Source organism: Protomyctophum parallelum, assembly GCF_964188405.1.
Source record: "Protomyctophum parallelum genome assembly, chromosome: 20".
Lineage (NCBI taxonomy): Eukaryota > Metazoa > Chordata > Actinopteri > Myctophiformes > Myctophidae > Protomyctophum > Protomyctophum parallelum.
This window is the reverse complement of record NC_139718.1, coordinates 30754189-30770503: the sequence shown is the minus strand read 5'-3', so window position 1 is coordinate 30770503 and position 16315 is coordinate 30754189. Positions and strand designations below refer to the sequence as shown.

Below are 16315 nucleotides of genomic sequence, written 5' to 3'. Positions count from 1 at the left end.
ATTAATAAGAACTTTAAATCGGTCAAACATGGGCAAAAATGTAGAAAGGGGACATTTCAAGAAAAAACTTGTACAACTATCTTTCCTTCATAGGATGTCACTTAAAGTTCTTTACAAGCAGCACAAGTACGAGAAACAAAACAAATCAATATTATCATGTGACTCTGGGGTTCCTGGTTCTTTTCAAGAACATTTCGTCCCATGTTAGCCAATTTAGTTAGCTCCACAAAACTGGCCACAACCTCTTAATTGGAAGCTTAGATACAACATTGGGTCTGTGAACTGTGTTTGCCTACCCATTTTAATCATTGTGTCCAATGTTGGTCACTCCCTGGGTGTAATAAAGCAGGGTACATAGTGTTTTTGGCTCAGGCAATTCCCTGGACGACTGCTGCTGAGGTGCCCTTAAACAAAGTGCTTAACCCCCCAGCTGTTCATTGGAGCGGCTCAGTGGACAAACGGTAAAAGCCTGTGATGGCGTGGTGGGAGTAGGACACCTCCCAGGTGGGACTGGGAATGTGTTTGAACTGGGCTGACGGAGAACATACACACTCAGCAGCAAAACGAAGGCAGTGGAATTTTCTCCAAGTCGAAACGTATTTGTCATAAAAAGCTATCTAAGTGAATTAAAAGTGAACCTGCGATAAACGTGTGCTGCACACTGGTTTGATGGATTGATTGAATTGTCTATTAGACAGAGTACAGTTAAACACTTAGTCCAATAGCCCCCCCCAAAAAGTCCTTGTTGTCCAAAAAGTCCTTGTTTCCATTTAGGCCTCATGCAATCAATTCATAGACATGAAACAGTGACTGTGTGATTGACATGAAGAATAACAACAAAAACAAAATTCAATATCATCACATCAGGTGGGAATGTGAATTTAGTTGGTGTGTTAAAAATAGTTATGCTTGAACTGATCCTAAATCTGCTGCGTTATCCTGTTCCCCTGTCATCAGGGAGCTGGCCCGTGAGAAGGTGATGCGGGAGGTGAAGGCGCTGGCCAAGCTGGAGCACCCAGGGATCATTCGCTACTTCAACGCTTGGCAGGAGAGCCCTCCGGAGGGCTGGCAGGAGGAGATGGACCAAAGATGGCTAAAAGATGGCAGGTTAGACAAAATGGGTGTTTTTGCATGCTTCTTGTCACAATGTCGTAATTTCTTGCCATAAATTACACCGATGTTTGAATGAAATGTTTCAGTTTCATGCTTTTTAAGTTAGTTTTTGCCTATGCCACAGGCAAATCAGAGCACTTGTTTGAGCCAGAAACTACCAGACCACAGAAAATCTACTGAATGTTAAAAGTTCAGGTTTTTTGGGTGCAATAGACCTATCCCAAGCCCCTCCCCAAACTGCTATGGTCCAATCACAGCAAAGCATAACATGGGTTAGACAAACCTCTCCACCAATAGTTTTCCTATATGACAAAACATTGTTTTAAAAAATAAATGCCACGCACATATTTTTCCAGTGCATATGGTAGGCCTTGTTGTTGTATTTGGAAGAGATTTTGAATGTCTGGTTCCAAAAATGAACCAGTATATAATGTGTAAATCTATGATATTTACATTGGAATGAATGAGCCTGGCTGGAAAGTGTCCAAGTGGGAGTGTGTAAGTGGGAGAGGCCGGGTCTTAGCTATAGGTCAATTGAGCTCAGAAAATAAAAGAAAATCACACCTGTATGAAGTGAGGGCCGCTCTTATCATCATGATGTAACATGTCTATTTGCTCAGACACATACCTGTATGATGTTTATTCTCCATTCATTGGTCAATGGGAATTACATTTTTGTGTAGGACAAAAATACCGATTTGCTCAAACACATAACGTAACTTCACCATTCATTGTCAACTAAAAGTTCACACAAGTGTGATTTTTAGGTAGCTATGCAGTAGCTTACATTTTCTCAAAGTGTGGACTGTGGCCCCCACTCTGCCTAGCCTTGCTTGCAAGGGCATTACATTGACGAGAGCATTTTGATAACAAATGTCGTAGACAAGTTACAATATACCTGATTCTCTGCAACCAACCTTTGGTGAAAGACAGTCACAAGACTGTAAGGAAATGGAATGGGTGACATTACAGCTTAGGGTTGCAACATCTATTTACTTATGTTTCAAAAATTGTATGACTTTCTTAAAACGGCCTTAAGGTCCCTGCACACTGCAGCGTTTTTCCGCCGGTTTTCCGAAAAACGTGTCTAGTTTGCAAGGACCTTTATAGTGACAAAACTAAAATAAAGTGCCCCGTTTCCAATAATTTATTCTGTTTTCATTCAGTCATTACACATGCCACAGCCTCTAGCTTAGTGTTTTTTTCCACAGAACAGTTACAGATTCTCTCATTTTCTCTGCAACAGCACCACCGACTGGCCAATGACGTTCCCTGAACACATGGAGCCACTGTCGGTCAAGGTTCCTGTGTCCAGCAGCTCTGTCTCTCCAGTGTCCAGCCCTGAAGTCTGTGCAGGAGCACGTGATGGAGGACAGGAGGACGGACTGGAGGAGGACGTGTCCACCGTGGACGAGAGCCGGGGTCTGCTGTTCAGAGCGGCTGGCTTCAGTGAGGGGGACGGCAGCGCCATGTCCGTCCACCCTCTCCTGGGTCAGGACAGCCTGATGTCGGAACGGGACAGCCAGAGCCAGGCGGACCCAGAAGCCTCCGAGAGCCCCGACACCCCTCACTCTTTTGAGCTGTGTCCTCCTCGCGGAGGACCCGTCGCTGGCGACTGCACCTCCTCCTCCTTTGACATTGTGTTCGAAGACTCGGGCTGCGACCGCGACGTGGACGCGGTGGCAGACTCTGTCTCTGTCTCAGGCGTGGCTATTCCCGGCTTCCCGCTGATGGAGAAGGCCAGCTCTTCCTCCTTGCTGCGCACCAGAGGACAGGAAGTGGTCCTCTCGTCCTCTCCCCCACGGCCCACCTCACTCACACTGACCCTCCCTCCCTCCAGCCCACCGGCCCAGCGGACACAGCCTTCACCCAAGGTGGGTTTACTTGTTAACTTATTTTACTGTCATTACGTGAATCACATAGATTAAGGTTAATTGATTCATGGACTAGTGGTGATCATAGTGGTATTGTAAGTTGTACGTTGTAGTGTTAAGACGTTTGCTGAAGTGAGGTTTTGTTGCTGCTCTGCTGTCATTGTTTTAATATTTAACATGTTATGGTTCAGTAAAGAAAAGACATACAACAAAACTCTGAACTGTTTTCATGTTATCTCACTGTAGGTCAGTCGGTACCAGGTAACCATAAAATCATTTCAGAGTTTAGGAAGCCGTTTTTATTCAGCACATTATATGCACAAACTAGCACAAGCTACAGTAGGTGCTAGGGCTGCAACAGTCAATACAATTAATGGATTGAAGTAATCATTTATATAATCATCTACAGTATATGTTATGTTTCGTTTATATAACATAAATGTGCTGATTGTTTTGCATGGTGCGTGATATGTCATGTAGTTGTACAGTTGGCTTATCATTCATGATGAACAAAATAGTTATTGTTGAGTTTGCTAAATCCCACCTCAAAAAGCGACTGTCCAATGCCAATCCAAATAGTTTAGCAACTGTTGCTATGCAGGTCAAGCTTCCCCCACCTCATAGCTGTCTATGTTATTTTGCATGGCTGTGTTGTTGAACATGTACACGGTTTAAAGTCGAGGAATTTACACGACTGACCCACCCAGGTGATGGCAATAATACTAATGACCGTACGTAGTCTTACCGTGCAACATGAAAACGGGTGGTCGTTAAAAGTTGATTCTCCATTCATCATTTAATTTCCTATTCCTAATGTTCTAGTTTATTTAAATAATGTCATGTAAATATGTCCAGTGCATAGCCTACTACAGGTCTGGTTGACTAGATTTAGAAGACATTTTGATGCTCTTGCTACTGAAATGACAGATTATTTATATTTAGAAATCCCGTCATTTAACATGCATCTCTATGGGGGAGAAGGACAGTCCATAGGCAGGACTTTTTACTGTCTGCGTACAATCATTCTTAATTATTTATTGGCTTGATTACTTGTGAGGCCTACAGATAATGTTCAATTGAACATACAAAGACATAAAATACCTACGTTTTGACACATACAGTAGGTTCTACATGATCCTATGTTTTACATATCGTTGCTGTCGGGTGGAAACCTCATATATGTCCAAAACTGTTACTTTTCAGAATTCTAAAATAGCAAAAAGAACTGATCTACAAGCTCAAAAGGCATTACATCGTACATTGGCTATTTGTTTTACTTTTGTGTGGAATAGTATTAAGACGAAGTAGGACAATAATAAGGATTATGGACATAAGCGGTTTCTACCCCTTTTTTAATTATTTGATTTGAAATGTTTTTTATCAACTTGGTATCTAAAAAAAACATTATTGGTACATTATTGAAGACACTATTAGCATTTTATGACTGACTTCATACTGAATTGCGAAGGAAATAAATTGTGTGTGTGTGTGTGTGTGTGTGTGTGTGTGTGTGTGTGTGTGTGTGTGTGTGTGTGTGTGTGTGTGTGTGTGTGTGTGTGTGTGTGTGTGTGTGTGTGTGTGTGTGTGTGTGTGTGTGTGTGTGTGTGTGTGTGTGTGTGTGTGTGTGTGTGTGTGTGTGTATATATATGTAAATATAAATAATTAGTGTATTTGTGTCCCAGGTATACCTGTACATCCAGATGCAGCTGTGTCGTAAGGAGAACTTGAAGGACTGGATGTCCCAGCGATGTCTTCCTGAGCAGAGGGAACACAGCCAGTGTCTGGACATCTTCCTGCAGATCGCCGAGGCTGTCGACTTCCTCCACAGCAAGGGACTCATGCACAGGGACCTTAAGGTGAGCACAGGGATACAAAGATTCTCACTAGTGAGGGTATTCTGTTTTTACTGGACTGTATAGTGGAGATGGAGAGGGGGGGGGGGGGGGGGATGTAGGCAGAGAGGAGGGGACAGTTTTCTGCAAAGTCCTGGGTCCAACTTGTGTTGAACCCTGGATTCTGCAACTTTGTTTTCAATGCTCGGCCAGCGAGTCACCACTACACCCTCTTTTTCTTCTTTTGTTTTCTAAGCGAACAACGTGGTTTTTCGATCTCTTATAGAGCCCATGTATCCTGATTTCTTTTTTTTTACCACTTTAATCCTAGTGGCCCAATTTTGGGCATGTTAAAGTTTGGTCACATTGCGACGGGTCATGAGCTTATAGATCTGCTACAAGGAAAATGTTTCAATCGGGCCTAAATGGTTAATAAAATAGATAGATACATAATAATATATGATAAATTATTTTTCTTTTTTCCAAATACCGGTAATCTTTTTTGTTTTCTTTTTCAACTTAAATTGTATTCATTTTTCATGAACAGAAATAGACAAGGACATACAGAAAGCAAAAAGACAAACAATTGAACATTACAATATGACAGTATGTGTTGCCAACTCAGGAAATAAAAAAAGATAAATGCTATAATTGCAGGAGATCACACACAGACAGGATAATAATAAAATGGAAACAATATGTGAGCGCACACACACACACACACACACACACACACACACACACACACACACACACACACACACACACACACACACACAACACACACACACACACACACACACACACACACACACACACACACACACACACACACACACACACACACCAAATACCGGTAATCATAGTATTTATTATATATATATATATATTATTTCAAAGCTGAGATGGAGACAGTGAATGGAAACCTGGGTTGTGTTATCATCCGAAGCATAGATGGATACGCCTGACCGTAACGCATCACTCAACCTTGTCTCAAATCCTTCAGCCATCCAACATCTTCTTCACCATGGACGACGTGGTGAAGGTGGGAGACTTCGGTCTGGTGACAGCCATGGACCAAGAGGAAGACGACGACGAGCCAGGAGCCCTGACTCCATTCCCCATACTGACCCGACACACGGGACAGGTTGGCACCAAGCTGTACATGAGCCCAGAGCAGGTAATGGAACCACAAGGGACCCGGCATCCCTGTTCTGGCCCAACATTCATCCCAATTGGCAGATTTAAAATCTCGGAATGCGTCCAGTTGCGACATGCTGTGAGCTTGTAGATCAGCTGTTTTTGGTACGAGATTTGGTGTTGTGGGGGAAAAAGGGCGGGGCAGATCACTGGTTAAGTAATGTCAGAATCGTAAAGTAAAGAAATAAGTTGTAGACTTAACTGTTTTATAATTACAAAGTGTGTTGCAATGTTTTAATCTGATATCATTTTAAATATTTAAATTGTGATTATTGAAAAGAAAAAAAACAACAACAAAGAGATACAGTATGAAGTACCAATGCCTGAATAATAATATCTACATGTTTCATTGTATTCTTGCAGCTTTCTGGAAACTCATACTCTCACAAAGTAGACATCTACTCTTTGGGTCTGATCCTGTTTGAGCTGCTCTGTCCATTCAGAACGCAAATGGAGAGAGTACGGGTAAGTGAGCAAACGTACTGTATAATGGACATATTGTGCTAAATGTGTTTGAATTACATTGTTTTGTTCTTTTGTTTATTTTCAATAATGTATGCTGTAACTCTTCCTTGGAAAAGAGCCAAAAACATTAGCATTATTGTAAATAGCCTATTACTGCCCACTGCATAAATGTAATGGCCACTGCGTAATGTAAATTCCCACACAGACAGAAGCACTTGCAGCCATTGTTTTTTTTCCTTTTTTTTCATTTTGCGATTAGACCTGGCGCCTTTTGTCTCTAACAAAGAGCCGAGGACTTGATTAATTATTGCCATAGTTTCACTGAAAGTTGTTTACATACCCCCCTCCTCCACAGACGCTGACAGAGGTGAGAGCTTTGCAGTTCCCTGAGCTGTTTTCCAAAAACAACGTGCAGGAGGTGAGTCCTGACTCTTGATACTCTGCTCCCATCTAGTGGTTATAAGAGGAATTGATTTTAATTTTAATTTTTGAGGCAGTTAGTAAGAGTTGAACAAAGACAGTGATATCCAAAGCTGGGAAGCTGAATATTACAATATCGGTTCACATATTTAAATATTAATTGTTTTAATTCATATACAATGGCATAATGGATTACCTAAATATGATAATGTAATCTTATTACTTTGACTTACTTTTGTGTTTTGTATTACTTCATGTCAAAAACCCAAATAATCAATATGCTTCAATGCACATGCTGAAGTTGAATCATGTTGTTATACGGAGAGCTGTTCCTCACTCATTGGCTGGCTAGGGGGAGGCAGTTTAGTGACCAGGATTACTGCATGTTTTTGTGAGGGTACCTACCCTAGGAGACACAGGGAGAACATGCAAACTCCACATAGAAAGGCCCTTTCGCCAACCCCACCTTCGGGTATTGTTTGCATAATCTAACCCTGAGAATTAACTTTCAACACATTTCTGTGTAAACAGAACTTGTAAACAGTTACGCTACTTTCACACTACTTTCACAGAAGTATCTGTAATCCATTTACCATGTTTACCCATGTTTGCGTAATTGGATTAGTACAATCCCATTTACGTAATCTGTGATTCACCAACTGGAAATACGCTGCTCCCTATTTTACACTCTGTGTGTGTGTGTGTGTGTGTGTGTGTGTGTGTGTGTTTTATTTACTCAATTATATTTTTATTTGTGAGGTGAATTGGTTGAGTCAGCACTTTACATTATGTCATGGCTTGGTCGGTCTGTGAAGAAATGTAATGTATTCATCCTAAATGCATTTCCCCTTCTCTCCTGTGTGTGCGTGTGCGCTTGTGTTCATTCGTCTATAGCTGGGCATGATACGCAGCATGCTGTCACGGAGTCCCAGCGAACGTCCAGAGGCGGTGGACATTACAGAGACACCCCTCTTCCAAGAGCTGGAGGTGCCTTGCCGATTGGCCCTGAGGCAGAGATCTCGAACATACAGCGCTTCCTCCATGAACCGGCCCTCCCGTCAATCCTCCAGCACCTAAAGATGGCACCACGACGACACAATTATCCTATTTACTTTCCCACAACTCCCTCCTATCCCTTCCAGCCTTACTGTATGACTGGTTACTGCCTAAGAGAGACAACTTCACCCCTTGCGGTTGCATGCCTGTAACCTCCTGCCCAAAATGAAGATCTTCAAGTGTCAATAATAATGTATGTCTTGGTGACGGTGCTGTCCCAAGATGTATTGCTGAACACGTGTTGTACTTGCTTGTCACACACAGCACAAATTGACACACCAGGACGTCAATCATCAAGATGCACAGAAACCTTGCTCAAGACAGCCATTCCCCTAATGCACCTACTTTTTAACCACTTAAGCCCTATATACTTTGTTGTATGACAGATAGCGAAAATCGCCAATCCACAAACTCAAAATTGTAGATCTGCCATTTTTACGATTTATTTTCTTTTTTTTTGCCTGCTGTATAATGACATGCCCAAAGTAGGGACGCCAGGTTGAAAGTGGTCATCGCATCAGTGTGTTGCCTGTTTATGGATTCAACCACACAGTTATGCACAATGTCTCTCACTGCAAGTGAGAGTTGTAACCTGATGCTCACAATCGGTCCAGGGTCAACTAGTAGTTTCAAATAGTTCTTGGTGTTCGTTTCGGTCTGTGTGGATTGTGCTTAATAGGTGAGGTTTGATGATAGTCTCCAGAACTTGCCAGTTGCAGAAAGGTATACTAAATGAACATTCCTTCCCTGTGATGCTGTGAAGCTTTGTAGTGGTCACTGTAGTGTCCTGCATGTCGGAGCCCACCAATGCTGTACTTCATGCAGTAGAAAAGAAACACTGACGAATATTTACGAATGGCTTTTAACCACAGCTCTGTCTCATGACACATCGCTCCCACCTGTCACTTGGCCAGTGTTCGCCCACTCACGCTACACCTCAGGTAACCAAACCAAGAGGACACTCCAAAGGGGCCTTGATAATGCTTTACCATTCTATCTACTGGTGACCAGTACAAATCACTGGTACAAGCACTAAGAGATGTTTGCTAACACCCAAGTAACATGCTTGATTTGGAAGACCAAAAAAAAAAAAAAACTATTTTTCTTTTTCTTTTTTTATGAGAAGAGGTCGACCACGTGTTGCCTAGAACAAAACTGTATGAGTACGTCTGTTAGATATGATTTGCCTTCAGAAACTGGGGACTGCTGGTCTCAATTTTGAATGAATGCACAGCCGCTTTTCTGGCTCCTGTCTTAATTCTTGCATGTCTTTGTCAGGGCAACTCAGAGGAGGTGCGTGTGATTGTAGATTTGTCCAAAAAGAAGCCAGTACTTTTAAAACGCCAGTACTTGGGGCAGGTTTGTGTACATTTTACACAGGGATTCTAAAACTTTGAGGTGCTCTATGAATTTTGCACCACCTCATTTTTGCTATTGTACATAAATGAAGGAAACAAAAATACTATTTCTTTCCATTTGCTGAATCATGGATAAGTGTAATCGATCCTGTACATATGATGTACGGCACCATTGCTTTGTAAATGGCTTCATCATAAGGCTGCTGTAAGATAATGTGATATACTATAATGTGGGAAGAGGAACCAATGACACGATAGCTGCATTTTACAGATAGCGGAATGTTGCCCTGTGACTCCAGCCGTAGGAGATGTGGTCACTTCTCTACTTCTGGGTCAAATGGTAATTGTAGATTATTCTTGATTCATGATGTTTGTTTTAACTTACGTCATCTACCACATGGGGTGGGGTTTTACCTGCAGTGAGTAACGAGGCAGGTGACATTTTCCACCTTGGTTAAAATGGTGATTTCAACAATGTTTAGACTAAAATGTGCTCTTATGTCCTGGTCGAGTGGTAGGTACTGACACCAGCCACCTGGTGGTCATTGGTGATAATACAAACGGTTTCCAAATACTGTTTGACCCAGGTCTTCGCCTATAGAGCATGATACTAGCAAAGGAAATCTAAATCATCTTTCTTTTCCTTTCCACTTTTGGTTAAACAAGTTACCCATACCTGGACCTGACTGAGTCATGTGACCACTCTTTGTTTGATCTCCTTAGTTGTGTGGGGAGTTTTCTGAGAGTCGCATGACTTATCTGTGTGTGCACACACACACACACACACACACACACACACACACACACACACACACACACACACACACACTTGTAATGTACTGTAATGATTGTACTTTTATAAGGACATTTTGGATAATGGCAGTTTTTGAATTCTGCAGCTCTTTTTTTATTACTGTAAGGACTGTAATGTATTGACTGTCACTTGTAAGTCAAATTCCATCTGTCCAAAATTACCCAATTGTGATGGTTCATTGTCTGAATGATTACTTGCTCCCTCCAACAAATGTCTCATCACAGTTTAAACAACTTTATTTTCTTTCCAATGACAATTGTGTTATTAGTAATTACCCCACCCCCAACACCACTCTCTCCTATATGTTTTCTCGAAAGTGTTTTCTTACGCAATTATTGTTTATTGTGTACAGACTTTGTCTAAATCATTTTGAGCGGGGAAAGACGAAGCTCTTGAACAAACTTGACATCACTTGGCGCATACCTTAAATCGTTAAAGCTGCAATTCGGTACTTTAAAAAAATAAAATAACACATTGTGTTAACCAATCTATCTCTATAGTAAAGTATGTTCATACTTTATAACTAGCACATCGGCAGTGGTTCGCCCTACTCCTCCACTGAGGAACGTAGACCCTGGTGTTTGGTTGGACACCTCATGGTTGACTAGTGGTTCTGCTTGAAGCTCATGAGTGCAATACCGCCCTAATAATAATAATAATAATAAAATAAAGCAGGTATTCCTCTTGATGAGAGGCAGACATTCTGTCTCCCATGTGGGAGACCCGGGTTTGAATCCCGGGGTAGGACACAGAACTCACGGATTACAGCTTTAATTATTAAGGCTCACTATACTACAACCTTTTGGATTACAGTGTACTGTCTGGGTTTAAACAACTTAAACCCCTAGTCTTAGAAAACTGGACTTGAGTTACTTTCAACTTTTTACGTCTCTTTCCAATCAAATCTATTCGACAAAAGTAGCTAATCAGAAGCTACAATCTCACAATGTGTTAACTTGCGACGCATTGTGAGCATGTAGATCAGCCATTTCTGGATGACGTTTCCCACTAGAAATATGGATGCTGGGGTTCAAGTGGTTATGTTTTTTTTTCTTCTTTTGTTCCACTGAGACCCATTGAAATCACTGTTGGGTCAAGCATTGTTTAATTACGTCGTCTTACCCCTTTTCTTTGCTATCTTATCTATTCCCTGGCCCAATTCTGTTAAAGTTTAAGATTCCCAATGTCTGATGCCTCTTGCTCGACATGTAGTTTTTGTGTTTCTTCACAATGTCTCTTCTCTGTCCATTTTGAATTGTAAATATGTTTATTTGTTTTTATTTATGTTTCAATGCCGAGATTAATCCATTTTATGGGTTGGTGATATTAATGAATGCGCTTCATACAGTGGAGTGCGTTTGAAATATGATGACTTCTTACAAGTCTAAATTTAATAAACAATATAATATTTGTACACTTTTGTGTCCTTGGTGTGCAATTTGTGAACATGTATTTCGGGGGTTGCGGTCGTTAAACTTATAGAATTTGTTTGTGTGTGTGTGTGTGTGTGTGTGTGTGTGTGTGTGTGTGTGTGTGTGTGTGTGACCTCCTTCTGGACTAGTTTAGTTGACATCCTCAATCGAAAAGAAAATGTATAAATAATGTCACTAGTACATAATCACATAATCTGCATGTTTATCACATACGAAAGGGTACATGCATAAATTAGCCAGTGTGCAATACTTGCAAATGTTTTGTAGTGCAGTATGAAATCCAATTACATTTTATAAATGTGTAATAAATTGCTTGCTTGGGACGATCGAGGGTACGCCATAGAGTAGACTATAGTTAAAGGGGCCACAGTCCACACATTAGCCATCCTTCCTTTCACAGGTTGTCTTATTTTGAAGCTCCCCGCGCCGCCTCCACCAATCGCTCGGCACTTCCGCTGTCGTGTCGTCACGTCCGCATGTCAATATGCGGCTCGGTGCAGCGGTGGGAAGCAGAAGAACCACCGCAAAGATGGAAACCAAGTAACTGATTAACCCAGGCACAACAAAGAGCCTCCGCACGGCGTATCTCACAATCAGCGACAGCGTTTCACAGACGAGCAGCGCACCGGGCCGGCCGCACACCACCAGATTAAACGGAGGAGCGACTGCCCTGTAAGCAAGCAGCAGCAGCCAGCAGCCATCTTTTAATAGTGAGGAGGAGAGAATGGACGGGGCGACACGGCGGGCCTGCTCGGGCTTCGGCCGGAGCCTTCGTCGCGCTCTCACGGAGACGAGCCCCCGCGGCTCGACGCTGAAAACCGTGTTCCTTCTGTCCGTCGTGTCGCTGCTCGCCGGGCTGCCCGCTCTCACCCAGGCGAAGGAATGCGACAAAGCGTGCATGAATGGCCAATGCAACGCCGCCACTGGCAGCTGCCTGTGCTTCCCAGGTTGGGTTGGGGACCAATGCCAGCACTGCGGAGGGCGATTCAGGTACACACCACATCCACGTTCAGTGTGAAAATGCTGCTTTGCATGCACCAACACAGTGGTTCTCAAAGTGTATTTCAGGGACACTCCGGGTTCCTTTAGGGGGGCGTCTCTAAATTCATCCTTACCTTTACATGCAGGTAACTTACTGACAGACTCGGTATACAAATTAAACTAGGTCAATTTGAGTTAAAGGGAGACCTTGAAATGTAAAAGTTTGGGAACCATTGCACTAACAGGTTGTTCTGTATCAGTGTAATCGTTGCCTGTCTAATGTCAATCCCTGGCTCATGCATGCAGACTCTAGTCCAGATTGTCTGCACAGTCAGGGATGCAGAGCAGTGCACAGCACACACAGTCGCACACAACAACGGTCCGTATTCCTATAAGTTGGCCAGCACTGTGGTATTGACATTGGCTTCAGTTCGATCCAAACTGCATGGTTGGACAGTGGTGGTTAATGTATAGCGATGGGAGTTGACTATCTGTGCGTGGCTGCAGCTGTGCTGTGACACATTTCGTGTCATCACTCAGGCAAATCAATCTGGCTCAACTTTACTTTGAGGTGACATGTTGAATTGTGATATAGTCACAGTGTGTGACTATACACACAAACACAATGCACACACACAGCACTGCTTGAGGTGACTGCCCTGAGGAGTGGAGAGTTGTGTTGGTTCAAGATAAGGCTCTCTAATATAAGGCATTAGGCAAGATTAGATGCTTATTTTGCTATCCTTAGTCTAAAATTAATTCATTTTCAGTAGCACAGTAAATTGGTTACACAGCAAGGCTACTTGTCTGGTTGTATGGGTATATTCTTGCTGATGGGGATAAGAGATGCTTGTTGCTGCTCCTGTCAGAGAGAGAGAGCATTAGAACACCAGCCAAAAGTCTTGCAGTGAGGTTGTTAAGACAGTAGACGAGAGTGTTTGTAGTAGTCCTTGCTCCTGACTTGAAGGAGCACAGCACACTGAATACTACTACACGGATACATTTCACTGCTAGTACACAATCTTCAGGAAGCATGAGAGCCCTTCAGCCTGCAAAGTGTTCTGGCAAAGTCCTCTCAAAACATGAGGGAGTTTAATTAAGGGAAAGAAAATTCTCTATTATCTAGTACTACTAGCTGTTAAGCTCGACAGTGTTCCACCACGCCTCAAGCTGCAATGTATCTTTGTTGAAAATAGCCGTTCTACAAGCTCACAGCATGTCGCAGCTTATGGCATTCTGTCTTAAGCTTAGCAGCTATCATATTTGAGCTGGCAGTGGATGAAGATTGCTCAAGATTCTTAATTGTTTTATGTGCATAGTATATGTATTATGTATACATTTAATCAGCTCTCTCACATAATCACATTCACGTCAGACCATTACCTTTTTCATGGCCGTAGCATCCTTGAGTCACATGACTTGTGTTTCAACCTAAAGAGGGAATATTATATCTCTGTAATGTCTCCATCTGTTTGTTAGCTGGCCAATCTGGCAATCTCATTCCCAGATAGTGATGAGCTGGCACACTGTGTGGCTATAACTCAAGCCCACCACTGTCTGTGTACAGCAGCCCATATAGCCCCACTGCTAACCTTTAGCTTTTTTGGTGAACGTGGATGTTGTTGATCTTTACAGATTTAGCACTCTGTCCCATCGCTGTCAGCTTTGTGATGAAAACTGGTCTTACAGCAACAGCACAACAAATCAGGGCCTGGATGGACCGAGAGACGGACAGAGAGATGGACTGACAACATCTACTGTACATAGCTTATGAAGTGTCAGAACTCGGCTTTAGAGTGAAGTAGGGACTCTTTACAGTCTTCTCTCCTTTGAAGAACTCTAGGATAGTGTTATCTGTAAAGGCCAGAGCAGAGGTTGAAAAGTTAGCACTTGGGTCTTTTACAATTTTAGAGTGCTCTTTTGGTAATGGGCTGTGTTAGTCACAGTGAATCAGAAAAGTAATATCTTAAAAACATACATTTTGAAGGTATGTTAGCTCTGGTCCATAGCTCTAATGCCGTCGAATTTAGAGCTATGTTACTGTCGACTTCCGGGCCTCGCATAAATGCAGACCAGCCTCTCCTCTGTAGCGAAAATTTAAATAATGTTTTACCTACTCACCAATACAAAGACGGGTTGTGTAATTAGAAAGCCTACTTTCCTTAGTGGATGCAGTTTGAGCCCCCCACCACACGTGTAAATGCACTTTTTGGCCAGAAAGGGTTTTCTCTTGGCAATATCGGTGGAGGGTGCAGTGGAGTAACTACAATTATTTATTTTTCCCGGTGAAAACAAAATCCCTTTCTGGCCAAAAAGTGCATTTATATGTGTGGTGGGGGCTCGGAGTGTGTCCACTTACTAACACAATATGTCTTTGTATTGGTGAGTAGGTAAAACATATTTTTTTATTTTCGCTACAGAGGAGAGGCTGGTCTGCATTTCATGCAAGGCAGGAAGCCAATCAGTTCCATAGCCTTAATGCAACGGCATCAAGAGCAGTAAGGCTATGGACCAGAGCTAAAGGTATGTCTGCTTTAATAGACGGCACAGTGGAGACAGATATGTAAAATTAATTGGAGAGAACGAATATATTGATGTGGTATGGGTGCTATTAGGGCACCTCTGTAATACATGTCATCCATTGTGTTGAAAAGTGTGAGGGGGGGGGGGGGATACTTCTGTGTTATCCGGGTAATTGTGGGGTTATCTGATACTACCTTGCCCAGCTATAAGCTTGTACCTAAAATGGGAAGGCTAGCGTTTGTTATTAGGAGGTGATTTGTCATTTCCTGACACATTAACTCAGGCAGGTTTTACAAGCGCTGGTTATGTCTCATCCTGACTGTTTGGTGAAGTGAGACAAAGAGAGATTTGCACAAGCTTCAACTTGCAGAACAAAGCTGCACGTCTACGTCTAGCTCTTCACTGTTGTTCATCCTGGGCCTGTGTTGAGGGTATGCACGATGCTCTCTATAGTTTACTGTCCTAAAAGCATGCACTCAGAATTCATATATTCCCTTCACCTAGAACTTGTGCAATGCAGAGAACAGATTTTTTTTACAGTCCACTCAATGCCATGGACTATGCTACCATGTTCCATAAACAGCAACTAGTAAAGCTTAAAATGCATCACATGTTTTTGTGACAACGACCTGGGGACAACTGTTGTCTGGTTTATGACTGAATGTCACTTCATCTTATTGTTGTCATGGCTGGGACATTCCAACTTCCAAGCGATCTAGTCTGTTAGTCTGTTACTCTGTTATGTTTGCTCTGTGTTGTTCCATGGACTGTTTTCCTTCCTCTGTTGGAAACAGAGTTGTATTTTGTTCTATTATTTAATGTTTTCACTATTTATTGTTAGTGTTTATGATTGTTGCCGGTGGTGGTGTGATGTTTTTTTTTTAAGTTGTGAGAGTTCTGTCTGGGTATGCTGGGTGGATGTGTTGGGAAACTGGGTTTTGGGTATGAGGGATGTACTGTATATGCGATATGTTGTAGATGGTTCATATATTTTGTGTGATGGTGTTTAGTATTTTTGTGTGGACCTCCGGAAGAATAGTTTCCAACTTTCCACCCTAAGGTTACAGCTTACATGTAATTATAAGAAAGTACTGTAGTATACAGTAGAAACGAGGCAAAAGACAAGATTCATCAAACAACAATAATAATAAATAGGCCTACTACAGAGCAACGGTAAACGAGGGTAGGGTATTTATAATATAGCACATTTAAAATTACAAAACACATTGTTTGCACCATGAGAACA

At 42.2% G+C, this 16315-nt stretch overlaps 2 protein-coding genes across 5 annotated transcripts in view; both read left to right on the top strand.

The window, feature by feature from the left end:
* Positions 1-11546, top strand: part of eif2ak3 (eukaryotic translation initiation factor 2-alpha kinase 3) — a 55728-nt gene extending 44182 nt beyond the window's left edge. Inside the window, exons 12-18 of the mRNA XM_083792567.1 lie at positions 958-1107; positions 2360-2987; positions 4670-4843; positions 5826-5999; positions 6383-6484; positions 6840-6902; positions 7799-11546. Coding sequence (XP_083648693.1) covers positions 958-1107; positions 2360-2987; positions 4670-4843; positions 5826-5999; positions 6383-6484; positions 6840-6902; positions 7799-7981 — 1474 coding nt within the window. The 3' untranslated portion in view covers positions 7982-11546. The remainder of the gene's footprint in view (positions 1-957; positions 1108-2359; positions 2988-4669; positions 4844-5825; positions 6000-6382; positions 6485-6839; positions 6903-7798) is intronic.
* A 494-nt stretch (positions 11547-12040) lies between these two features.
* Positions 12041-16315, top strand: part of atrn (attractin) — a 158010-nt gene continuing 153735 nt past the window's right edge. For all 4 annotated transcript variants that reach the window (XM_083792563.1, XM_083792562.1, XM_083792564.1 and 1 more), the window contains exon 1: positions 12041-12555. In XM_083792563.1, coding sequence (XP_083648689.1) covers positions 12290-12555 — 266 coding nt within the window. In that variant the 5' untranslated portion in view covers positions 12041-12289. The remainder of the gene's footprint in view (positions 12556-16315) is intronic.